Below are 27,084 nucleotides of genomic sequence, written 5' to 3' on the forward strand. Positions count from 1 at the left end.
CACTCTCACATGCATGCACATCCACACTTTGACAGCACAGCGCCTCAACACTACTGAGACCACACTCGGCTCTACGGCAGCCCACATCAGGGCTCAATGACACCAGACTCCTGCAGTAGTGCACTGCGACAAGAGGGAGTGCACTACGTGTAGGCAGTTATCATTGAGGCTGGCACCCTAATCTACGTACGTACAGATAGCGCCACAGAGTCTACGGAGCCAAGCCAGGCCAAGAACCCACAAATGGAGCAGCTAGCTTCTACCACCACAGGCTAATGAGCAAAACACCAGAGTCAAGATACGATACCTGCTTTGTCAACCATGCTCCCATGGTCTGCAGTGGGGGAAAACGTGCAAAAGGTAAGAGATGGGGAGAATTGAAAAGGAAATGAATAAATCGATGCAAGAAACACCATGCAGAGCTGAAATGAACAACGGGCAAGCTGAGATAAGCTGTGAGTGTCTGCTGTTGGGGAAGTTTGCACTGCGCCAAGCTGAGGCTTGACAATTCTTTCATCTCAGGCTGATGCCGCAGTCAAAGCTGCCCTACTTTCTGATGGGGAAAATGAGGAGATCATAAACTGCTATTCCCCTGTGCTTTCCTATGTGTCGGAGTGAGATGTGTGTGAGTGCATGTAAGTGTTGGGCTTATGTGTGTGTATCAGGTTGCAATCACAGCGCTGGCGGTGACAGCAAAATGAGACATTGCCACTAAAAGCACTGTGGGTGAATCCAAAGAATCTGGCACTCATCCATCTGGAGTGACAGTGATGTCAATATGAGACGTTAATTGATTGACATTGGGTGAAACACAAATACACCAACCATTCACATTTTTTGACATCACTGGGGTGAAAAGTTTCACCTTTTATCAAATAAACCTGCTGTTTGCTAGGCCTCCTGAGGCTTAGAAAAATACGAAATCTTGCTTTGGATTTTGTGAACCACCCTCTTTTAGTTCTGGTTGATTCTCGATCTACCTCAAACTCTTATAGGCTCATTCGTTGACAAAGTTGGAAGGGGTTGACAGTTTAATTTGACTGGCTGCTGTTGCGTCCGCACACGCGCACGCACGTGCACACGCACGCGCACACGCACACACAGTAAATTGCTCTCACCGATAGTGCAGTGCTCTCCATTCCAGCCCTGGTGACACTGACATTTGCCATCCTTGCAGGTTCCGTGTTTGATGCAAAGCGGGTTGCACACACGCTGGTCACAGCCTGCTCCTGTCCAGCCATCCTCGCAGCGACAAGCTCCACCCATACACACGCCATGCGTTCCGCAGTCTACGGAACACACCTCTGCAGGACCAAAGTGAGATCAAATACGTATGCACACAGAAAATTAAAAAACTATTTAACAGTGATGACTCGAACATGAAATGGACATCTCCACTGATCCAGTACAGGAGCTGTATAAAAGATTCTACTTTAATTATGATATTCATGTTCAGTTTTGAAGACACTGAGAGCTGTATTCATTAAGCTCTGTCGCTACTTGTACTTAACAATGGTGTAAGACTACACTTCTAAGCAGCTTTGTCATGAAGATGAGACTAAAGATTACTTTGATTTGAAAAAGAATGGGTTCAAAACGTGCTGGCAAGCGTGCGTCTTCATGTGGAGCATTGGTGCATGGAAAATTTCGGACCATGCCCCATTCTCCCATTAACATGAAATGCAATCTCAAGCTTTGCAATGTTCTATGGTGGAGGTTTTAATGCTAATATTGCAACATAATTAATGTACCTTTGATGGTGCCTGATCTTATCTGAAGGCTAATAACAGATGTAATATTGTTGGAGGTGATGGACATCCTGATTTAAACCATGAATAAAGTCATTACTTGATTATTTTTTATTTAATATTAATTGCAGTCTTTGTTGCACTGGATGTAACAACTTCAATAATGCAGACAAATTGTAACATGCACATTCCCTTCACCTCCATTATAGTGGATATTTGTAGACAAATGTATGTGACAATTATTATTATTATTATGTGTGAAACCCCCGTGTGCAAGGGATGTAATCTGCAAAGTTGTTTTGAATACTGTACTTGCTGGGATACGGCTGAGTGGAACATTGTTGTTTATATTAAAGTCAAGCATTGCTGCACTTTTAATGAATGCTGAGGTCTTGTCGCTGAGAATCGCTGCTGGCTTTATTTTATTAAGGCACGGAATGTAAAAATGCTCCTGATATGTATGCACAGCATGGTTTGTTTTCCACTTCACAATGTGAATTTATGATAAGGTAGGTGTCACTACATAGTACTGTAATTTTCATCATAGTAATTATGGTAGAAAACGTGTCTTTCCTCGTGTATTATGCCTTGTAATGACTGCATTGATAATCTTAAAAGGGTGCTAAATTTTCACCAAGTCCTTTGAGAGCTGAACAGTAAAAATATAGGCAGATTTATTTAGACTTTTGAAAATGTTGTTTTATTAAATACAGCTTTGCTCTCACAGAAGCAAAGGGAAGGGTGATTTGTTTCTTTAAGAAAAGGTAATTTGTTTTTGTTTTTACACATCAACATTTACACTTTTTTAGGCAGCTGTACTCTACCTTTAATATCTATACCGTTTGCAATATTATTTTGGTTGTTATCCCCAAAACCTTTAGAGCTATCATGAAATAATTATACATGTTAAAATACAGAAATAAGTGTTATTTAAAAGGTCATGTTTATGGATTCATCACAAGAAACGTTACAAAGAAAAAATCTGGGGCACACATTATTCTTTTCCCATTGCAATCATTTGATTGTGTACCAGTTTCCACCTCAATTGTAAAAAAAAATATTAAAGGTAGCAGATAGTTCATACTGTAAATTGTGATGAATTAAAGAGTAGTCACATGCAATAAATCTCATTTGAGCCTTTTCTAAATTTTGTCTTTCATTTTGTGTTATTACATATAATACTTTCTCCTTGAGAGTTATTATAACATTAAAAATGCAAATCAAAGATTTTGCCACATACTGTATACTGCAGACTGTCACACTCAGGTGTTCAGATTTGTTATTTTGATTTTAACTGCCGAAATACCATCAAAGGGGAAGTCAACCCAAAACATTTTATTTACAAGATTATATTGTATGTGCTCCAACAAACAATTTTTTTGGAGTTAATTTCCCCTTTAAATCCACCCCAAAAAATATACATGCCATATTTGTACTTACCCATGGAGCAGTCAGGTCCCATCCAGTTAGGGTCACAGCTGCACAGCCCAGTGTCGGGAATGAAGGCACCATGACCGTGGCACTGGTCCGGACACTGAGCCCGAGGCAACTCACAGTGGAGACCTCCCCAGCCTGGCTTACAGTGGCATTCGCCATTCACGCAGATGCCATTGTTGGAACATGTCGGGTCTAGGCAATCCACTGCATAAAGGATGCGAAATCCAATCAGAAAAAGACCAACACTAATGAGAAAATCATAATTTGCGCTTGAAGACAAAGAAATGTTATGAGTAGGTGTTTCAAAACAGAAATGACAGGAGGCATATTTTCCTCCTTTGTGTACACCAAAAGATAACGGAATAAAAGGCAACATTAGCAGACATTACTGAGGCAAGTAAAGCACGCAATAATGAATAGCAGCATCTTTTAATTGTGTGCTGCTATAAAAGAGCAACAAGCCAAACTAACAAATTGTCATTCTGTGTGTGTGTGTGTCATATGTGCATGTGATGTATACTCAAGAGAATCTGACAAACAGACCGCTTTGGAAAAAAAAAAGATGCACAACAAAAGAAATAGCAATTTGACAAATTACCTCCTATCAAGCAAAAGACCCACCCCCATCCTAGCTCACCCTACCTCTGGTTTGTCCTCTTTGCTCTTTCTCTGCTCACTCAGCTTCACCTTGTCCTCTTTGCACTCCTCAGCCTCTATTGACCACCCCCCAACCTTTTGCACACATGCTCACACATCGCAACCTCCATTTGTGTTTGCTTGGCAGAAAAGGCGGCTCACAGCTATTGATTTTCATGTCAGCGGCACTCCAGGTAAATTGTCTGAGGGACTCTGCTGGGATGAATATCAGATATGAAACCAGAGGAGAAGAAATTGATTTGAGGTGGGGACCAGGAGCCAATGCTGACCTCGTTCTGCGGCCTATTGTCTTGACCTCTTTGGCCAGACAATCTCCTGAACACTCATCCTACTGCACTCCTAATCCTCCACCTCCTCATCTTTCCCACTGGGACACACACTGTTTCTCATTCACATCTCCCATTCTTACCGGTATGTATATGACCTCATATTGCTTCTTTGACTACACCCTCTTAAACGTGTATGCCCAAGTGTTGCTCATCCATCATTTTGACGACCAAGAGTGTGGCAGGCAGGTACTTCTTAACAAAGATCAATAGATGCGATTTAATCCCTTAATAAAAATCAGTGATGTGTTTGGCTGCAGTATCATCCGTCAATTTTGTGTATATACGGAGGGAAGGGACACTCGCTCAGCGGGAGATTGAGCAATGACGAGCTGTCACACTGGAGTTAGTCTGAGTGTAGCAGTGGATGTACGATGTGCTTGTTTGGCTGCAAACAACCATGTTTCTTAAAAAATAATCACCATATGTGGAGACATTATGGCTAGGAAAAGAAATGACATTCAGCAATGTATCTTCATCAAGCCTATGCTCACAAGATTTAAGTAGGGTATTACATGGACAGCATTGGTACGCTATCAGTTCAATTCAATTTTCAATCAATTTAAAGATTTTATCCTGGTATGTAAAGTGCTATCATAAAAATGAAACTTAGCCGGTGCTTTACGTAATGCAGACTGCTCTCAATGTCTCACCTTTTTGGGCCGCAATGATGAATTACAAACTGAATGTACCTTTTGATTTTAAAGTTTGAGCCAGCTCTCTGGTCCTGTCTGAGAAGTCTGAGATTAAATATTAAGGTAAATTACCGCACTAAGCACTCTGATAATGCCATAACTAAACAATGAAACCATTTTGTCGCATTTGATCATTTGTGATTTTCCTCGTTGCTGACTATTTTTTTGTCAACCATTTGCTGTTATTCATCAAAAGGCTTGTTCCCTGCACAAAGCCAGATCTAAAATAAAAATATTTCTTTGGCGCAATCTCCAAGCATCTTGGGTCCAAGGAACAACGTAAAAGTGAAGGAAGGAGCTTTATTTAGTGCGGCCAAGGCAATATCTAAGAGAAAAAATGTTTGTTGTCATTTTGGGCAATTGCAGACCATTTAAAATGTCTTACTTTAACCAGATTACGGCTATATTGACCATTTTTTCACTTATGTGTCACGCGTCATTACAGTACTTCAACCTTCCTGAGTATCCCACTCATTTAAATAGACCACCTCTCACCTTCAGCACAGCTTTGTCCTTTGTAGCCGATGGAGCACACACAGTTGCCATTGGTGCAGCTGCCGTGGCCACTGCAAAGAGGGTCAAGGCATTGTGTGACAGGGACATCACATTCAGGTCCTTTCCAGCCACTGTAACATGCACAGGAGCCCTTGTCGTACTGCCCATTTCCACTACAAAGCACCGGACATGCCGCTGGCAGAACACAAGAAAGGAGGAGAGAGGGGGACAATTAAGTTCATTTTAATGAGATTTGTAAAAAAAAGTCACTCTGCTCACGTCCACACACACCATTCTTACCACACCTTCCCTTTACTGGCTAAATAGAGTGGTTAGGGGGCTAGAGAGTGGCACTGACACGAAGCGTAATTACAGGCAAGAGGTAACTAAACTATTCATCAAAGCTGTCGATCTCAGGTGAGAACAGAGCAAGGGAGACATTAGCTTGAGGAGCTGCCATTCATCATCAGTCATCTTGTCACCGCTCAACACGCCATCTTTAGGACACTTAATCGTCCCAATCCTACTCTCTTCATGATGTTTCTCTAATTAGACAAGTTGCGTGATGGAAGGAACACCATTGTAAGCAGCCAATACCTTTGGAGCAGTCCATGCCGTGGAATCCTGGGAAGCAATGGCATACACCAGAATTGCACTCTCCGTTACCATGGCAATTGCGCGGGCACTCTTGCACAGAATCTGTGAGAGAAAGAAGACCGTAAGAAAGCATCAAGGCATTCAATGAACCATACACCTATAAACATACAGCATCAAAAGGAAATGTATTTATTCCTTTCCAGTGCCTTTTTGCAGTGGTGTTGCACTTTTGATGTCCCCAAATCCACCGAGAAAGTTTTTTAGTGGAGTTTGCTAATGAAGTCCAATTATGTTTTTCTCAGATCTCATACTTTCTACACCAGTGCCTTCCCTTCCCTTCTCTCAGTGACCTCATCTACTTCCTCTGAATCTGTAGCCCTTGTCTGCCTCTTATCCTAATGCAACCTCTCTTCCACTCCTCACATCCTTCCCATCACTTCACCCCATTGAAGCTTCGCTCCCACCATTATGGCTTTCCACCAGCCCCCCCCCCCCCCCTTTACTCACTCCGCCATGCCCTTGCCACCTCGGCCTCTGTTCCTCGACAGTTCTTCTCGTGTAAAAGGGCTGACATGAGACGGCAACAGCGAAGGATTCTCTCTCACTCTGCTCGACTGGTTCTATCATTTTCTCGTGCCCCAAACCCAGTTGAAATTAATTGCAGCTCTTCAACTTTACAGTGTATGATTAAAACAGCATTCCATTTTTGACAAACAGGGTAGGAGCTATATTAATCTCGGCTTTTTATTGGTGACTATTTGAAGTAACCGAGTAGTCATTTTTTGATGATTACTTATGCATACCAATTCCACTGGTCAGGAATAATATCAAATTGTGCCTTTACAAACATACTAATGTATGTTTTTGAGTGACACTATAAGGGAGAGGGCGGCTTGGTGGTGCACTGGTTAGTACGGCCGCCTCACAGTTAGGAGGGTGTGGGTTCGATTCCACCTCCGACCCTCCCTGTGTGGAGTTTGCATGTTCTCCCCGAGCCCGCGTGGGTTTTCTCGAGGCACTCCGGTTTCCTCCCACATTCCAAAGACATGCTTGGTAGGCCGATTGAGCGCTCCAAATTGCCCCTAGGTGTGAGTGCAAGTGCGGATGGTTGTTTGTCTCTGTGTGCCCTGCGATTGGCTGGCAACCGGTTCAGGGTGTCCCCCGCCTACTGCCCGATGACCGCTGAGATAGGCTCCAGCACGCCCGTGGGGACAAAGCGGTACAGAAGATGGATGGATGGACTTTAAGAGAGTGATTAATTTAACCATTATAGTTCCAGTTATTGCACAACTTTTCAGAGAGTGGGGCGACTAAAACCCGAATCGCCAGAAAAGACCAGAAAGACGAAATCATGAAAGTAGCTGCGTTGCTCTGAATTACTCTCATATATGAGAGAACTATTATATACGTACATATCCTATACATCTTACACTATACAGCACACATAACATATTGAAAGCCCTCCTATTAGAGTGGCTAGACTAGACATACATGTTACTACATTTTTTTCTTTTTTTCGTTATTGTACTGACTCACCCATTATGTTTGTGCTGAAGGAAACTGTCTCTCTCTCCCGACCGTCATTGTAAAAGGCCAGATGCCAGGCTCCAGCATCCAGGTATTGGACAAACACCGCCTCATTAAGGACCACAGTCTGAATGCTCCTCCTTTCTCGTGGAGACTCGACCACACTCCACTTCTCCTTCCCATCCAAGCGCTCCATGTAATCATACTGCAGGAGAATGAAGGTGAGAAATTTCAGTGAAAAGGGAGGAATTTGAATAGCGTCAAATCTGTAATCCAGCGATGATGTACAAATGTTGTTCTTTTAAGAGTATGCCTTTCAGAGGCATAGGTGGAAAAATACAGACCCGTCAGCAAAAGTGAGTGGCTGTAAACTGTCAGCCAAAGCTACAGGAGGCAAGTAAGAGAGAACCAGAAGGACCAAATAGCTCATTGGCCAAAGATTTAAGTCTTACTTTGTCAAGTGAAACTGTTATCTGCAAATCAGCATGGCCCTTAATAGAAGAGTTTGTTACTAATAGGGGGTATAAAAGTCACATTACTGTAAGATTTAATTAAATGTAAATCATGGATTTAATTTGCTTATTGGAGCAATAAATCACAAAATATAACATGATAAAGAATTCGAATGGATTCTCCATGCATGGGACTAATTAAGCAGACCAAAACAGATATAGTGATTGATAAAATGCTCCTTGTGTGATCAGAACATATAGATCAAGGAAGTATCTGCTCGATCGTTGGTATTACCGCTATTTACCTGTGCGTGTGATGGGGGCAGGCCCTTGCGAATGTAGACTCCGAACAGGGCATCCTTGCCCAAGGAAATGTTGAACTTCAGAAACTGCGCTTGACTGAGGTACATCAGGGACCTCCAAAAGACACCAGGCGGAACTTCTTGGGTCACTCTTCTCCCAACATCAATGTTGCCCGTGTCTATACTGCTGTTCCGCCCTGTCCAAGGACCTGAAGCGAGGGGGAAAGAAACTGCATAATTTGTGATTACTGTCTGTAGTCATGGGCAAATGAAGCTTCATGAACCAGTTGTATTTTCTTGACTCCTCTAGATGGCACTAGAAAGCACTCTGACTTGCCGTTTTTTAAACTCCTTTCTTCAGACCAACAACCAACCAGTGCCATTTGGAGGAGTCAAAAAATACAACTGGTTCATGAAGCAAATTTGTCACTTCCTTTACCCATTCCAAGTTATCTGATTCAAAAATTGTTGATTTACTTCAAAATAAACTTATCATAAACTCTTTCTCTGACGCAATAAAGTGTCCGATCCGCGCTGGTTCCCGCGGTCGGACACAAATGCTGAAAAATCTGCCTCTCCATCCTGGAACTCATCTAAATTTTAAGAATAATTTCTAAGTGCCAACGGCTCTGCCGCAATAAAGTGTCCGCTCCGCACTGGTTTCCCCAGCCCCTTTGGCACATAAAATTAGATTGCGACTCCAGTCAGACTGTTGTATCACTGTGACTGCCTCTTCCTAATCTTCTACACAGTTAGTTTAGACCATTTTAACCTAGTCAGGACTGTAGTCACACATCGGAAAATTCCAACATATATTTAGGTTATGCCGCTCTCCTCTGTGGGCGTGACTAAAACACTTGTCTGTGCAGTCAATTTTCTTGGCATCATTAAATAGTTTCAACTGGGAAAATACAGTCTTATGGTAGTTCTTGTTGGTATAACAGACATTCAAGAAAAAGATCGAGCAGACTTCAGAATCTAACGGAGCTTTTTGTTAGATTTATTAATGTGAAAATAAATGTAATTCACTGTAACCTTCATATGCAGTATGAAGTAATCTAAAACCTTTGTTATCAGTTTTAAAGATTAGTGATACTAAACAGACACAGTTGCAGGACGACATAGCAACCTGCAATCAGGTCAGCCATCTAACAATGGCAGCTTTGGAGCTCTGGCAGGAAAGAAGCGTGCACAGAATTGCTAAGAAATAAAGGTAAAACAGCAAAGAAGAACATCTGCATCAAGTCGAGACATCTTGGATACACAGTCTTCTCAGTAATACTGATTTTAGGCACAAAGTAGCTTCCCAAATGTAGTCCATGCTATGTAAGCAGAGTAAGTGAAACAAGAAAAATACAGGGGTCCTTAAAAGGGTGACAGACACTGTAATGGGGGTGTTGGTGAATCTGATTATATTTTATTTGGCTGATAAACTGACAATTGCCCTCCATACCTCCTCAGCAGAGTGGCTAAAAAGCTCTTTGTGATAGCACAGCTCATACGCTGCCCTAATTTATGGACATCTTTGAGTTGGTGTGTGGCCATTTGAGGGCAAAACTCTATTAGCGGCATACAATGTTATTTAAAATCTGTGAAAGCAGGGGCAGTGAACTGTAAATTGCTATATTCTTTTTTTTGTAAACTCAAAAGACAACAACACCGTTAGTTGTAGGTCCATCATTATTTACGGCAAATTGAACTGCACAAGGACTGGCTTAAGTGAAAATCTACTTAACTAAAAACACTTTGCTACTGATTTATCCGTTTTTTTTCTGCTCCTTATTTTTTCAACATGCCCTCAGCTCTGACTTGATTATCATCTCAGAATTTAACTTGCGGCAAAGTTGTGTCCAGTTATTATTTGTTATTACTTTGAATACAAGTACAAGTAATATGCAACATAATAAAAGAACCGTTTTTTGTTGTTGTTGTTGCTGGAGATTATTACCAGATCACTAAAAGGAGGCCTATCCAAAGTCCGGCCCGTGGGCCAAATCCGGCCCCCTGTCAGATTTCAACGGCCCGACTGCACTGTCAAACTGAATTATAAAAAAATGAAACTTGAAACTGTAATTCCTACTATTATCAAAAGGTGTCAGCACCACCCATCTCCGCTCATTTCTGCCATGGCAACTGCAAAGAAGACTCTGTGTGCCCTGCGATTGGCTGGCAACCAGTTCAGGGTGTCCCCCGCCTGGTGCCCGATGACGGCTGGGATAGGCTCCAGCACGCCCGTGACCCCCGTGCAGACAAAGCGGTTCAGAAAATGGATGGATGGAAGTCTCTATAATTGGATTCAGTCTTGTTCTGTTGTGTGTTTTTGCTTGCAATTTGCAAACATATCAGTTTCTGCAGACATAGGTGAGGCTGTTTCTGAGGGTGTGTATTGTAGTTCATACCTCTGCCTCCAGAAGGCAGCGTGGCCACATCACTGTTCACAGGCACGGCGGCCCCCAGTCCGTTGTTTAAAACCGGGCCGTCCGACGGCTTCAGCTGCCATGTCAAACCAAGTAGGTTGATTGCTGCACACAAACAGACAACAAGAAGGAGAGAGAGAGAGACATATGACGTGAAACAATACATTTGAAAGTCTGGTATGATAACTGACATGCTTGAAAGCTCATCATGCCATAGGGGCCAACCCTCTAAGTATAGTCTGTCATTTACACGACTACTAGGGCAGCTTTTATAGAACTCTGTTTTTATTCTGTGTCACTGCCATCAATTAAAAAAGAAGCCATTAACTCACTGGGGAAAGCTTAAAGTATAAACCGGAGGAAAGTCTGACAAAACTGGCAACAAACCTATAAAAAGTTCTCTCTCTCTTTTTTTTTTTTTTTAACAATTTCTTCCTCTATAGCTCAACATCTCACAATCGTCTTTCAAGCTGACAGCATCTCCTGCTTTTATTTGGGGGCCTTTACACCGTCTCTCAGAAAGCAGCTGACAGATTGCTCTCTGAAGGGATCACTCCGTGACTTCTTCTCTTGTCCTCCTCTCTTCCTTCTATGTTCTATTATTGTCTGCTGCAGGAAAAGGACTGTGTTTGTGTCTCATGCTCTTCACATTTTTTCTGTGTCCTTATTCAGAACTTAATTTGAGGAATGAACTACGCGGACTACTCATCCATCTCCTCTCTATCTCAATTTTAAGAGGTTTCTGTCTCAGAATAATCACTCCCTTATTTCCATACCAATAAGCATATGTCATACTGTCATGAAAAGGGAATTTATGGAAACCTTGAATTCAATTGAATATATGAACTTTAGATGTTACATTTAAGGAAAACGAAGCTACTGAACATCGGCAATAGCAGTGAAAAATGTCTTCTAGATAACTAAAATACCTAAAGGAAAAAAGTAACAGGGATAAGTTCTACAACCTTACACAAGTATAAACAACAAGGAAGTGTATTTCTATATTTCATTTGGTGGAAACATTGGCACTTAGAGGTAAAATCCTGCCAAATAGAAATACATTTATAGTTGAATTTTTGGCCAGTGTATGAATGATTCTTGGCTTGGCTTGCTGTTTTTTGTGGCAGTTGTTACCTTCAACCTGTTTTGTGCTCTTGAATAATATTTTTGGTGTAAACAAATAGGATGTCTGGTGTCTGTCTGGTGATTGTCCTTGAAAATAGGTATTACATCTTTTTTCTGTACAGTCAGTGACTTTGTCTCACTCTCGCTGTCTGTCTGTCTGTCTGTCTGTCTGTCTGTCTGTCTGTCTGTCTGTCTCTCTGTCTCTCTGTCTCTCTCTCTCTCTCTCTCTCTCTATATATATATATATATATATATATATATATATATATATATATACACATACACACACACACACACTGTATCTATAACCGCCACGTTGTGTTAAATTAAACAGGCCTCCTCTTTGTTTCGTGGTGTGCTGGGTGATTGAAAATGCGTGCTTTGGCTCAATCAGGGTTGGAAAACACTGGCCTAAGCAAAGCACAGCTCTTGGATACATGACTATACAGTATATTAAGTAGAATACAGGTGTTATGTATGACTGGTAGCCTCGGATACCTCCAGGCTATGGGAGTCTGCAACACCTGCATCAGAAACACAGGAATCAATTTCGCTCTTGTCAAATTCTTTCTCCACTTGTCAAAGCTTTGCACATACAGGGAGGAGTGTAAACGTTGCTGAAAAAGTGGATGTAGCTTCAGGATTGGCTGCCGGGGCACACTCATTCTCACTCCAGACGTCTCATCGCGACTTGTCTGTTTTTGTGTCTTCTTTATTATTCATTTTTCCCTCTCTCCCTCGCTCCCAGGCGATGCAAGGTGCTGACACCTGGGCTATACGCCTGGGCTCCACCACCGTCAGCTCTTTTTTTATTCTTTATGGGGGAGGAGGCGTGAAGAAGTGGGACCGGGCAGACGGTGGGGGAAGGACAGTGTCCTTTTCTTGTCTCTCATAGCCACCTCTCGCCCTCTTCGCTCACCGTATTGACCTTCATTTGTGTCCCTCTTTTCCATTTTAAGACTCCCCTTTTCCTTGTTATCTTTTGCTTGTCCTCCCTATTGATAACACTGTATTGCATCCTCGCACACATTCAGTGACACACGCTGATGGTATAACAAGAGAGACGTTGATGAAAAGATTGTCTACTAAATCAGATGAGGGCCATGCAACACTGAGTCTATTGTGACGGTGCTCTCAATCTAGGTCACGGCCAAGAATACAACTGAACGCCATGCACTTTGCTGAGCTGTGTGTGTATGTGTATGCGTGTGTTGTTTCCTGACTCACATTTGCTCTCACGAGAAGTGGAAAAGTGACCCATAGGTGGCACTGTTTCTTTGGTGATGGGGATACATTGCAACAGGTTTCATTACAATAAGATAAAAATGGCAAGAACGGGAAGGTTATTTTTTTAAATTTTTTTTTCAAATTGCTCCTTAGTCAAGGTACATGAAAGTGATCATCGTAGCTTTGTTGCTATTATTTTAACCAATTTCTTTTTCGGAATTAAAACTGTAGTTAGTGTTTTCAATGGTTGGTTTGCTCAGACTCCACATGCCAAGAACACTAAATTGAATTAAATTCACGCGACAGAGACAAGGAGAAGTATCGTCTGATTTAGGTTGTGGTCTTTTTTTTTATCTCTAGCTTCGCTTTACTCATGTTAATTTTCTCACGCACGCACGCACACACACGATCACACAGAAGCAGGTTTAACAAGCAAACGAGTTGGATTAAAAATAGATCAGATGCTTCATGTGGTTTTTATGTAATCTCAATGCATAATTCAGAGAGGCAAAGTGCTTGCCGGTATCATCTGCAAACGACAGCAGCACACGTGATATTGTGACAAAAAAGAAAGAGTGAGGGCTCCTCGACAGAGGAAGGAGTAGGGCTGGTGAAAAGCAGGAGGTGACCGCTGAGCACGGAGCAGGCCAACGGTCAGAGGCTCAAGGAGGAAATCGTGTCACGCTTTCCAAACGACTGCAGTGAGAAGAGGAACAGAGAGAATATGGAAAGACAGCAAGAACTGAGAGAATATTAATGCGCAAATCCCCCGAGGATGAAAAAGAGCAAGAAAACAGACTGCAGATGATGTTGCGGTAAAAAGAGCAGATGAATGAGGGCCATGCAGAAAAAGAGGAAAAAGGAGAAGCAAAACGGTTTATGCGACAAATGGCTCCATATTAATTGACTGGTTGGAGAAGAAAATGGTCATGATTCATTGTCTGACAGTAAGTGGTTCACAACATGGACGTTCAGACAGAAATACAATGCTTCAATGTAGACATTGTGTTTGAGAAATACCGTATTTATACATATTGTGTAAAAGGATGTAAACGAATTTCCGCAAGATAGGACAACACTGAGTGGAAGAGAAAGTGGAGAATGACTTTTGGGAAAAATCTGTGGCGAATGCCCTGATGCTGGGAAATGTCTCATCATCATTAGTCTCTCTCACTCTCTCTCTCTCTCGCTCTCGCTCGCTCTCCTCATGTCTTTATTCTCTTTGGGAACTGTAAAGCAGGCCCTGTATCACTAAACACTGCCCATTATAAAATGTTCACCAGTCTTTCCATATCTAACTTGCGGTTCAGAGGTCTCGGTTCATAATTACTCAAATGTAATATTATCCACTAAACATTCTGCGAAAGAGGAGACTGTGGAACTTGCGTGAAGCTGGCCCACCATGCAACATTTGAGGGAACTAATCTGTTGATGAGGGCTTGGGTGAACTCTGGATGACTTAAAAAATAATCTCTCATAACTGCAAAATAGTAGCAGAACAAAAAATGGGACATGCCAGCAATAATGATGAACAAAAGCAAAAAGAGATTATTTCCCTCGAATTGTGCATGGAGTGCCTTACACAGTAGACCATTGTAGATCAAGAATATATAGGATAAATGACACAAATCTACTTTTCTTAGTCAACACTATTACTAAAATAAGAGAATAAATATTTTGGAATTACAGTAAAATATGATTTTAAGCAATCTCCTAAAATGAGTCATTGAAAGGATTTAAGGATTTTAAAATGAGAAAATGTGGAGGAGATTATGTGAGATATACATATATCATACATACATGCGTGTGTTTACTCAGTTACCTTATTCTTATTTGCAATTCATGTATTGTAAGGTAAAGATGGTTGATAATGTTTAAGTTTAGTATATTACTGCATTAATTATAGTCATGAGATTGTAATCATAAAGATTTATGAGTACAGAGTGGGAATGAATACATTTCAATTGCCATCTATTATTTTTCATGTGTTTGTTTTGCAAGCTTTTCCCTTTGACTATTATTTCACCGTCTTTAAAATTATTCGCATGCATGCTTGAAATAAAAATCTGTCAAGTTAGATACCATCATCTTTGCTAATGCAATATGCGGCTATCCTATTAAACAAACCAAAGTAGAACTAAACATATGCAATTGTGTGACAATGCTGAGAGATGCTGTCACCCATCTGAAATGCCAAAGACATGAATAAATGGAGGACCTCACAGCTGGTTAATACATCACCGCACAAAATAGATTCCCCAGTGGCTTGGTGCATCATGGATGCAATTTGATTGGATGCCTGAGACAGGTTCTGCCTCAGTAGCATGGCTTCATGTTCACATTCTCTGTCCAAGATCTCACCTTTACGCTTAAAGTATTAATGTGAAAACCTACACTTCACACTATGCGAATGCAAGTACTGGTTGCAATGCAAGTAAACAAAAAGCCTGGCTGGGTGTGTGAATGCCTACCTCCTTTGTACACACAAAGGCTGCTCAATTCTCTCTGCCAGCTCTCATGGCCATCCCAATAAATGCATATTAACTCTTTTAATTTGCCACAAAACTAACAACTCTGACCTCTATTAGGCTGGTAATTGTAGCTGAGAACAGTCCTCAATCCCGTTAATTAGTTTAGGGAAGCCTTTTGCTTGCTTTACTACCACACGCGCCCATCGCTAAGACCGTCCATCCGTCACTAATACTAATGCTGAATTTTTGAGTGGCACGTTCAGAGATGTATTAATTTAACAAGATATTATTGTCATTATTGGTTGTGCTTCTCCCATTGTCATATGTAAAGCGCTCTGTTACAGCTCCAGCTGTTGTGAAATGCGCTATATAAATCATACAATTGTATTGTAATGCATTGTATTATTGTGGCTATAGTGGCTGCAATGCAGCGTCATACTTTTTTTTTTTCTCGTGCTTTGGTCACCACGAGAGGCTTAAAATATTCAAAATCCATCTCAAATATAGTAAAGCTCAGCACCAGTCAGAAAATAAATGTAAAACCAGTCAAAACAGAGCTTTATTAGCTTCTTATAAGCAGACCTAGTGACAAGAGAAGAGGCACCGGAGGTCATTAATTTTAAAGGTGTAATTAATGTTGTGGTCGGTGAACATGTAGTTTGCATTGACAAACAAACGTGTTTTTTCTTTTCCTCATTTATCCTCGTTTTTTTTGTATGGAAAAACAATATAAATGTTATCAGCATTTTTTTTTGAAGATTTTTTCAGTTTAAAATGTTTCATCATTTTTCTCCAATGCATTTCAAGTGGCATTAACTATATGCTAATATTTGGTATTCAGAGGAAAGCCGCAAATAGTGGAAGTTGAATCTATACTTTTTGCAATACTTAATTTGCAAACAGTGACAAGAGGAGATTTCACTTCTTCAGGTTGTCAATTTTTGGGCCATTTCGAATATTTACCAAATGTAATGCATTAAATCAATTTCCTTTTTCCTGCTGTTTTCCTACTTCTTGATATGGGTTGTGTCAGACAGAGGCTGTATGACTTCTGGGCTACAAATATGGCAAGAAAGATAATTTCTCTAACTCTTATGACACATGCATGCTTAATGATGTCATTAACACAACACACACACGTACGTGCGCGCAACACACACACACACACACACACACACACACACACACACACACACACACAACACGCACAAAGCCACCCGCTCACAGAGCAGCCCCGACGGGACCTTCTCACCCAGCTGATGCAATCCAAGTGAAATTGCCTGCAACACATAAAGGTTCCTCATCGCAGCTACTACACCTACATGACATGTTAGAAACGGGAAGTCACTCAATCATGCTGCAGAAGTGGCTCCTTATTGGCACGAAGACATTGAGAAGCTATTGAGACGGCTCGATGCAAATATGGCTATGCATGCAGAAGACTCTTTCAGGAGTGGTTTTGTGCACGATGGGCTAAATGAAAAGAGATGTGAATCTGGGCAATGTCCCCTTTCTGAATCCTCATTTCCTTCACGGATATCTCTACCTTATCCTTCCCTCCCTCAACCGCCCTGCCCATCCTCCACTTTCTCTGTTCTAAATCAACCTATTCTGCCACGTCTCATCCATCCTTACCAGTCTTTCTCCCTCTCATCGATCTGTATTAGAAACAGGATATGAGGAACTATGCTATCTTATCATAGATCAGAGAGGGAGAGAGAATGAGTGAGGGGGAATCAAGGACGGAGGATAGCAGAACATGTTTTGGGGGCCAAGAGACGAAATAGGAGAAAGCAAACGAAAAGAGGGAAAGGTATTCTCTCATCCCCTCCTGTTTCTAACACAGGACTAGTGAAGCACCGTGGACCTAATTGGACTGACAATTGAGCTCCGATAAGACCCACACTAATGAATAAATGAATGAGAAAATAAATGAAACAACGAGCCCTTGCACGCTAATGCAAGCAATACAAACGCTGCTCGGCCATGACGTCAGTGAAGGCGCTAATCAAAAATGTTACGGGTTAAAGGCACTAATCAGAGCATACGATCTTATCCAACCTAAATACATTTGGGTAGACTGAGGGTAAACGCTGATGTTACAAACACTTGTGCAAGCTGTCTGCTTGTGCAAATTGGACAATGGAGATGAACATTTATCCCTCAGGTGCAGATGGTGGAGCACCTTGTGTATGGCCCTGGCCCTGCTCTTTTTCCTGGACTGGCACAGTCTTGTAAGTGTCTAACCTTTCTCAGTACGACAGGCCCTGCTGCTACGGACACAAGCGCCATGACTGATCCTTGTGCCCAGGTTCCTGCTTATCAACATATGCCTAAATGTGCCTTCACCTTTGCACAAACTCACACTAAATGGATGAGGACGGCACGCACGCACACACAAACACACAAATGAACACACACCTACTCACCGGTGTTGGCATGAGCGACACATCCTGACCTCTAGCTGTTCTACCTTGGATAAGCAGAAGGAAAGCCACATGCAGATGGAGAGGGGACATTGGGGTCAAGGAGCAAAGTTTGGAGAGGAGCCACATTGAGAAAGATGGAGGTTTGACACAGTGACGCATTTCACACCCACTCGGTTGTGTTTGGTCTTGGTTCTCATTATGAAAACAGCAGAACCCAATGCCACAAAAAAAATTGATGATCTCAAAATATTTTTCATGGCCAGAATATTTGATTTATATGAATCCAAATATGACGCTGAGCCATTGATTTAAGTGAAGCAGTACAGAACCATTCCTTAATGTATGTATATTGTGACTTTGAGTCTCTTCTCCTTACAGCAGTCAACTGCCATCTCAACAGTCCTTTTGTGTCCCTATTAAACTGACTTCAAGAAATTGAATGACCATCATCAATATGATCTAGTGATGGTGATTTGAAATGTATCAGCCTGTGACGACTGCATTTGTGTGCTGTGGCAAAATCATTGTCTTTTTTAAATGAATAATATTTACCATACTACACTGCTGCAGTCACACCACAAAAAAAGAACGATGAATGAGAAGTAATTATGGTCAGATCTGAAATATGCGACAGGCATGATTGATTGAAAGTGGCTTACAGGCATAAAAGTCAGACTAAATGACTATGTGGTGTGTATGTGCACGTGTATGGACACACACACAGACACACACGCGCGCATGTCAGCTATATAAATATAATCTTGTATTTAAACTCAATGCAACACTTACATAGATGTAGCGACAATCAATCAGAATGTTTAAAAGTAGATATGCTGAATATACGATATGTGTATATGTATACAGTATCTACATGTGCAAATACACGAGATAAATGTGTACGTTCAGTTTGATTATCTGCCACATATTAGGCAATCAAACACACAAACTGCGTGTGTGTGTAACGCTTATTTTGACATGACCTCCATCTTTTATCTGTGGATCAAGCAGGCTTCCTTCTTATCACGTTGTTCATTTTCAGTCTTCACATCGTTCCTGACTTCTTTAGTCATCGTAGCCCTGCCGGAGTCCTTCACAGTCGCTCTGTCCTTTCTCTGACTCTGTCACACTCCCTCTGTTCAGCGTTTGCTGTGATCAATTAAGAAACATTAGTCCCACTGATATTCCAGGCGACATAACCTCAGGAGGCTGCTTTCCCTTTCATCTATCCTCAGATTCTCCTCTGCACCTGGCTCTCTTGTCACTCCTAAAACCAGCCTCCATTACTTCACGCTCTTGTCTGGGAAGCAAGCAACAAACCCTTTTGGAGTAAATCACCTTCCCCCACCTCTGAGTCTTTTGCTCTCGCCTCTTATGGTTCAGACAGTGACATAGCAGCCCCAGTCTTACTCTTCTTGTGTCTTCAGTCATCAATCCTTCTTCGCTTTCCCGCTTAAGTTTTGGCAACATGGTGACAGTGACACATCTCCCTTCTTCCCATCTACCCTCTCTGCTCCAAACTCCATAACACCCATTTCTCATTTTTTTGCCCTTTTGCCTCACTCTAAGTCGTCAGTTTGCTCTGCATGATGACGGACCTGCATCTCCTCCTGTATGCCAGCCGCTCACCTGTATCCTAGCAACAACCTTTCTCTGGTGCATGGAACAAGGAAAGCAGACGAGGGGCAAATGAAGAACAAGCTCCCTCATTGTGTCATTTACTACAGCCATGCCTTCATAGGAGGCAGGTAGAAACAGGACAGGAATGGGGAAGCACACACGAACGAGCGTGCCCGGGTAAACTTCAATCGTCTCAAATTGTTTTCTCATTTAGACTCTCCTTTGTTGTAAGGGAGTGCACGGCTGTCTGTTTATATAATGTCTGAGAAGTTCTGAAGCTCAAAATGAGGTAATTTACTGAGTCGGATGAGATGGTGTGACATCATGAGAAATGCCATTTTGTTTACATGGTAGCTGTTAGCGCTCGCCGTCTGACAGTTAGACTAACTTTGGAAGGAAATGGCAGTTGAGGCGAAAACCTACTTTCTACTGAGAAATTCCGCTTCCTAGTTCCTACTACTGTCGCCATAAAAGTGGCCAGTGTCAATGTACACTGTTGTACAACGTTGCCTGTTTACGTTCTTGCTGAATGTTATTGCTTCAGATTCTGTGGTAATCACTTTATGCAGTCAACAAAAGCCAGTGAGACAGTCGATCGATGCATTATTTCTTTAATTCACCGCTTGCCTGTTATGCAGTTACGACAGCCATCGACGTGAATTTGATTACTTGTTGGGTCCACAATGCTCAGGTTAGTTTCCTGCTAACTAGCAGATAGGACGACATGAGCGGATGGATTTAAATTAGGATCAAACAATAATTTGTTCCGAAAATTGATTGATGGTTAGAAGACCACCGGGGGATTTGCTGCTGGCCAATATATGACGAGGGATCATGGAGATCATTCATTCGTCTTCCAAACCACTTAGGTATCCTCACAAGAGTCACTGGTCATGGAGATTAAAATAAGTAATTTTAAAACTAAAATGCACAATTCAGGAAGGCCACCGCTGCATAGCATTTACTGTGGAATTGAGGAGGGGGTCCTATCATGGTCTCTTTGTCAAACCCTCAAACAACCGACCCCGCATCAAAATTGCTAAAGAGTTATAATGAATGGAGCCAAATTCTATCACTAGCTGTTGTATATCTATGGTCTCTGCAACTAGTTGCAAAAAAGAAGCATGCGAGCTAACCCATCCACCCTGAGGACTTTTTATCACTATTTTGCAACACCAACATGTTTAATAACAGACCTAGATTCTACCGTTGGCCACAATGCAATGTGTACTTAAGGTAAGCCATTTGGAAAACTTGACTGCCCCTCTACAATTCCGCAGTCTGAACAGAACGCCAGTAATGTGTCTGTTGAATATGTTCTCAAACAAATGAATATGTGGCTTTTTAAAAGGTTTTGAAAAACGTATGCCGTAGATAATTTGTTATATAAATCTTTTGCAATTGCTAGGGCAGTTTTATTTCTGTTCCGGTATATAAATCCACCCCCACATCCACTCGGAAATTGTTCGCTGACGTTGCCACGATTGACTATAGGAGCGAGTCCAGGCAAAAAAAAACTGATATATAAAAGGGACACGTGAAGACATCTCAGATGAAAACTTGCTGTTAACCAGTGTAATGAGAGGGAAAGAATACTTGAAGGCCAGTATACTCTCATGGTCACACAATAATGAGAACTGAGAACTACATGTGATCATCCTGTCGCATGCGCTCACACAAAAACACACATGCACCAACAAAGAAGAAAAGTGCTGTTCAGGCATATGTGTCCCGGTGTAATTTATGAGGGGGGCTCCTGGGCGAGCGCCTCTGAGAGGTCCTCTTCACGCTGCATGGCTCGGGGCGCTGTGTTCAATCCTGCCTGTAAGCACCATGCTCTAGATACACACACATGCACGGCGCAAAAACGATGTTGAAAATCCCCTTATGAGCAGTGAGCTCTTTCGACTGAAACGCACTGCACGATTACTGCAACAAAAAGCTAGGTAAACACAAGGGTTTCAGGCTTGGCAGCTCACTAGAATTCTGTTTAGCTGAGACAAAACATCAAAACCATCCCTTTACAACAGCTGAAAATGGCCTTGGAGTTTTCCAAAATAAGAATGACAATAAGCCATTGTGTGTTACTGAATTATAACCAGGTTGACAAACTGATGGTTATAATAGTATCAATCCTTGAAAACTGAATACATTTATTTTTCCAATTTACACAAGTCAATCCATTTACTGTGTTCTTGTTCTCTCAAGTGGGTAGCCTCTTTGTATTGGAACATATACAAATGCATGACATATATTCCTGCATTTCAGCAATCACAGGAGTACACACAGAGCATGTGTGAGTCTTGCTTGAGGCCACCTCAGTCATCATAGCTAGCTAGATAAATAGCTAGATTACAGGAGGAATATGAGGAGAAGGGGGCAATGATCAATCACACCCCCGCCTGCACACACAGAATATTTGGTTCTCAGCTAACGTATGGCTGGCCTATTTAGCTAATAAGAATGCTTATTTGTTAGAAGGTGGTGCACTTTCCTTCTCAGACATGAGCAGAAGCTTAAGATTATCTGAACCCATATGTTGTGCAATAAAGAATCTAAATGGAAGCATCCAACAAAAACGTGGGCAAAGTGATAAACTGCATCTCTAGGATGTGTTGTTTAAGCATATTGGGGAAGGCATGTGAGGGGGACAGTCCTCCCTCCCCCAGCAGCATAGCTCCATATGTGGTTGTCCAATGCAGTGTGACCGTGAAAGCCCAAGAGAGAAAGGATCTGTCTTAATGCCAGGGGCGAGGGGCCTTGATCTGCTCAGGAGGACTCTCAAGGGCACTCTGTGGAGAGAGGTGAAGTGACCCCCACCACACACAGACACACACACACACGCGCTCAACGACAGACACCTACTCAAATTCTTTTGGCATGTGCATTTCGTGCGCACACGTTCACAGTCAAATTCTGGACAAATCCAGGCGTGGTAGCAGGGGACCTGGGATAGATGGATGGTGATGTATATAAACATGAATATCAATAATGTAATACATTCTAAATAAGTTATGTGAAGATGACTAAGAGTGGGGCAGGGTTGTGCGGTTCAGATGATGTGACTTTTGCGTAGGCTTCATCATCCCTTTCTCTTGATTTAAGTCTCTGGATGTAAAAAAAAAAAAAAGTCAATCAAAGGCCCCAAAAAGCATCTGACTGCATCGTCTTGTCTGATTGTCTTCCTATCCTGCTCTCCGGTGAATCACATCAACGAATATTGAATGGTGTACAGTTGTGCAAGCGCAACATAAAACATCAGCCATAGTAAACCCTATGCTATTGTGGATTACCAGACGAGGAGAGGACCAGGTTGGTCTAAGCGTGCACTGACAGAGCTGCTGGTGGTGAAGGGTTTTACAAAGCACATGTTCCCAGAATAGTAGAATTACCGTGTGCGCTATCTGTTTATTGCCAATCCAGCAGAGAACATAACTGAATCAAATTAGTCGCTTATGTGCAAGTAAATTTGCTGTCAATTCCAAAATGGGAATGCAACAAAATTGCATGACTGGTGAATATGCCATGGCAAAGTTTTTCACAGCATTGTCATTTTATTTGGTTCTTTAAAAAGTTACATAGCAATGTGTTTTCCACTGACTTAAAAAAAATATACGCCCACTGCTGTCCATTATATGCACCTGCAATGTCTCTATGTTTAAAATATGCTTAAAAAGGAATTTCGGGATTAGTGAGACCAATGGGATATGACTTACCGATAAAGTAGGACAATAGGATGGCCAGCAGGGCGGCTGCAGCGATGGCCGTCACTGCTGCACATTTCCAGCTGCAGTACTTGGACGGCTTCTTTAGCTTGAAGGCCGAGCGGGAAAATGTGTTTCTTGGTAGCAAACGAGGAGGTGGTGAATACACTGTTCCAGAAGTGAGAGGATAGCCGGGAGAGGAGCTACTGAACAACGGGGTGGTCCCTGACGATGTCTTGAATAAGAAGTGCCTGAACACAAGAAAACAAGACACAAAATGACCTCTTCGCATATTTATGTGCATTCAAAGCTTATTGCTCAAGCATAAGAAGGGATGGCCCAGGTGGTTGCTGTCGCTAAATGGCACAAGCTATCTTGAAAATGCCTTTTTATGTGATCCAAGGATCAGAAACAGAAGAAATTTTCACATTATCATATTGGGAAAAAAAGAAAGAAAGGAAAGGATAGGTGTGGTCTGAGCCTTGTGGGAATGGCATGGACTGGACAATGCAAACTACTAATGAGATTTTTGGAACTTGGGTCACATATGTGCAATCCTTGGTCCAATTCCTCCCTCCAATTTACTCTTCCCACCATATGAGTATGAACAATGAACTGAGTGCGTTTCCAGTTCAGGTCGCTCCATTTCATGGTCAACTTCGTATGGTCTTTTATTTTTGCTAAATTCTTTTGCTTTGCTTCTGTTCACCCAACGTATATTGCTAGGCCTTCACATATGACGGCTGTGGAGAATCTTTGTTGTTCCTCTCGTCTGTTCTCATTGCCCCAGTGGGGTCAAGGCTCAGAGAGAGGATAAAAGAGGAATCTAAACCGTCATCCCTTTGCTCATATTACCCATTATCCTCTGCTATTGCTGCACCTGCTCACACAGTGTACAGACCCTTCTGCATTCCCACTTTCCATTTTATTCTTTACCCGTTCCGCATGCTATTATTTTTCTGAAAGCATAGAGCATCTTTTATTATGCATCGTTCCGTTCTCCTATAAAATCTCTTTCTTCCAACTTTTTTCAGACGTACATTGCGGTGACTGACAAGGAACATTGTAGATATGAAAAAAAAAGAAACAGGACTTGAAGAAAGTTTTTCAAAAGGCCCAATAAGGACTTAGTTACACCTTTGTGACACTTTTTACAATGTGGGTTCACACATACGGCGGTACCACGGACTCAGCTGATGTGACTGATGAGAGAAGGTAAAGTCAATCCAGTCTCAAAAATGACTGAAAAAAGACATGTTCAGTCAGGATTGCTTGTGTAGTTAGGAAACAATCCATGTGATTTCCATAAAACATAAAACTGCTTATGATCTAAATCCAATAGCTATGCAACGACTCCTGGCTTTTCATGGGTGTACACAGCCACACAAGCATTTGGGAAAATGACAGAATTGTGTATACTGTATAGCAGTATACTCTAAAGTTTAAACAATGTGTTTTTCTTTTTTTGTGTATTTTCCATCTTATACCACATAAGGATGCCAGTTCGAGTATGACAAGGAGGGAAAGTTTAACTATAGAACTACATATGGACTTAATTGTAACATAAGAAATGAGTTCACACATCTTAGTTCTTTCTTTACAATATAAAATGGTTTTGTAGCAAAAAAAGAGAGACCGGAATGTACAGGGAATGAGAACTGTCCATCGCCGTCAAGGGAAATAATACAACCTTCCAAGGACTAGATAATATTATATAGTATCATATATCATATGATACTATATAATTATAATCACTGCATTTGACAGTGGCCAAAGTATATTTTAAATTTGGACTAAAATCTATTCAATAATTCTGCTTAAACGTCTTGTCGAGTAGTACAATGGTAAATGTGAAACTGACTGTACTTATGTAGCGCTTTACCTACATCGTATGCCGCCTAAAGCACTTGAATCTTCACATTCACACAAATGGAGGGCTGCTGACAAGCAAGGTGCTGCCAAGTCCACTGGGAGCAACTTAGGGTTCAGTGTCTTGCTCAAGGACACGTCGACGTGGTCACTAGGGTTGATGATCAAACCTACAACCTTAGAGTTGGGAGGCCCCAAGCAGATGTCAACCCAGTGCTCAGAGTTCCCAGTTATAGTCGTTACACCTACAAAAATAAAAGCAGTAACCATGCTCGAAACAACCAACACTTCTGCTTAGTCATCCAAATTGCTACAGGCTATCATTTCCTGTCTCACAAAGAAACATGCTGGGTGAAAATCAAGAACGTATTAAAAAATGTATGATAAAATGACACTCATGGTTCTTGCCAAATGTGGCTTCCTTCTCATTTTTTTAATTATGAAATTAAGTTTTAGGCAATTTAAAAAAATATATTTTCTGTCATAATTTCTGGACTGTGTACCTTATTCAAGGTGGCTGGGAGCGCTAGCCTATCCGAGTGGACTGTAAGCAAAGGCAGACTATACCCATCTCTAGTCAATTACATGACACACATAGTGAAAGTGAAGCACACACGCTCACATTCACGGAGAGGAATTTAAATCCAAGCTACCGACAGAAAAATTATGTTTTCAGTGAATACAAATTATAGCATATTGTGGCTGTCCGGTGGAAACTTCTCGTGTCCAAATATTGTCAAATTCTTTTTTTAATTAATTTTTATACAGATCAATACTGCTGGTGCATGCAAGTATCGGGAAACTTTATGTTTCCTTTCTATGGAAGCTGTGTAGCATAACTGTCACCAATATTTAACATCTGGATCTTATGATCTTCTTTTACTCAACTTTTTTTGACAAAATAAATGAAAATACTAAAGTCAGATACATTTAAATTATCTTGCTTTGTTAAAATTGATCACTGAAGAAGGTTCCCTGTGAACCATGAAGGTAAGTCTCTGTTTATCTGCTTGATTGATACATGGTGTTAGTCAACTGACTGTTTCATGTTTTGCAATTTGCATTGATCATGGTTTCATACCTTCAAGAATTAGTTTGTGAAGATGATGCAAAACAAGCCTTTGCTTTTGTGATGGATTAGAAAGCATGGTGAAGGCTTGGTATGGCCGTGAATTTTGTAGTGCATGCCCTCTGCTGACTCTCTGTACTATTTTTATTAATTAATGCCATTTATGGGTGGTAGAAACTCAATGAAGATGTTTTTTTTTTTTTTTTTTCAATTTCCTGAATAGCTGTCATTTTTTACATTAGCTTCCAACAATTCTGCCTGACACTGACGATCCATATTGACGGTAGTGCAATTGGTTTTCCAGCTAAAGCTATAACTTCCTTAAGTGCCCCCTTGATTCTGCTTATGCTTGTCCGTTATGTATAAAGCAATACCGCGTATGCTGCAAATTGTGAATTTTCTTTGTGTGTTTTACAAACCATATTTTTAATAATGTCAAAGCATTTTTTAAGGAATTGTGATCTACTTTTTGTCTGTGATGCAAGCTGTGTGTGTGTGTGTATATCAAAATATGTGTCAGTGCTCCCTTTTTTCCCTGCTTGGCTTTACCTATTAAATTCTGACTAGGCAAGAAGGATGAGTCGCAATCCACCACTTTGACTGAATTTGATGACTGCTATTTAAAATATGCTTCACTACACTCTACCCTGAGATCCTCTGCATCCTTTTGATGGCTTTGAGGACCGCTGTTTCGTAACAGTATGTCTACGTAACAGTCAGTGAAAACAGGTGATGTGCTCAGAGCATGACGATATTGTGTGGGAACAGCGTTCCACTCGCTATCAATTATTCATTCAGACTCTACTGTCTCTCCCCCTCTCATCATCACATGCCACTGATTGGTGGATTGGCATCCCGCTGGATTCTTTTTTTTCCACTTCCATGGTCCCCTTTTTACCTGTCAAGTGTGTTTCGTGACA

General features: G+C 41.4%; 1 protein-coding gene across 3 annotated transcripts in view; it reads right to left on the reverse strand.

Annotated features, from left to right (window-relative positions):
- tenm2a (teneurin transmembrane protein 2a) overlaps positions 1-27,084 on the reverse strand; it is a 156,010-nt gene that overhangs the window by 23,491 nt on the left and 105,435 nt on the right. For 2 of the 3 annotated variants that reach the window (XM_085937066.1, XM_085937072.1), the window contains exons 8-16: positions 23,239-23,477; positions 10,636-10,758; positions 8,240-8,466; positions 7,492-7,687; positions 5,956-6,057; positions 5,359-5,553; positions 3,189-3,389; positions 1,119-1,304; positions 308-334 (exon numbers count right to left, since the gene is read on the reverse strand). In XM_085937066.1, coding sequence (XP_085793192.1) covers positions 308-334; positions 1,119-1,304; positions 3,189-3,389; positions 5,359-5,553; positions 5,956-6,057; positions 7,492-7,687; positions 8,240-8,466; positions 10,636-10,758; positions 23,239-23,477 — 1,496 coding nt within the window. The remainder of the gene's footprint in view (positions 1-307; positions 335-1,118; positions 1,305-3,188; positions 3,390-5,358; positions 5,554-5,955; positions 6,058-7,491; positions 7,688-8,239; positions 8,467-10,635; positions 10,759-23,238; positions 23,478-27,084) is intronic. The other variant, XM_085937078.1, reaches the window with a different exon arrangement.

This window comes from Syngnathus leptorhynchus, chromosome 2 (genome assembly GCF_054491065.1).
Source record: "Syngnathus leptorhynchus isolate UIUO chromosome 2, UIUO_Slep, whole genome shotgun sequence".
NCBI lineage: Eukaryota > Metazoa > Chordata > Actinopteri > Syngnathiformes > Syngnathidae > Syngnathus > Syngnathus leptorhynchus.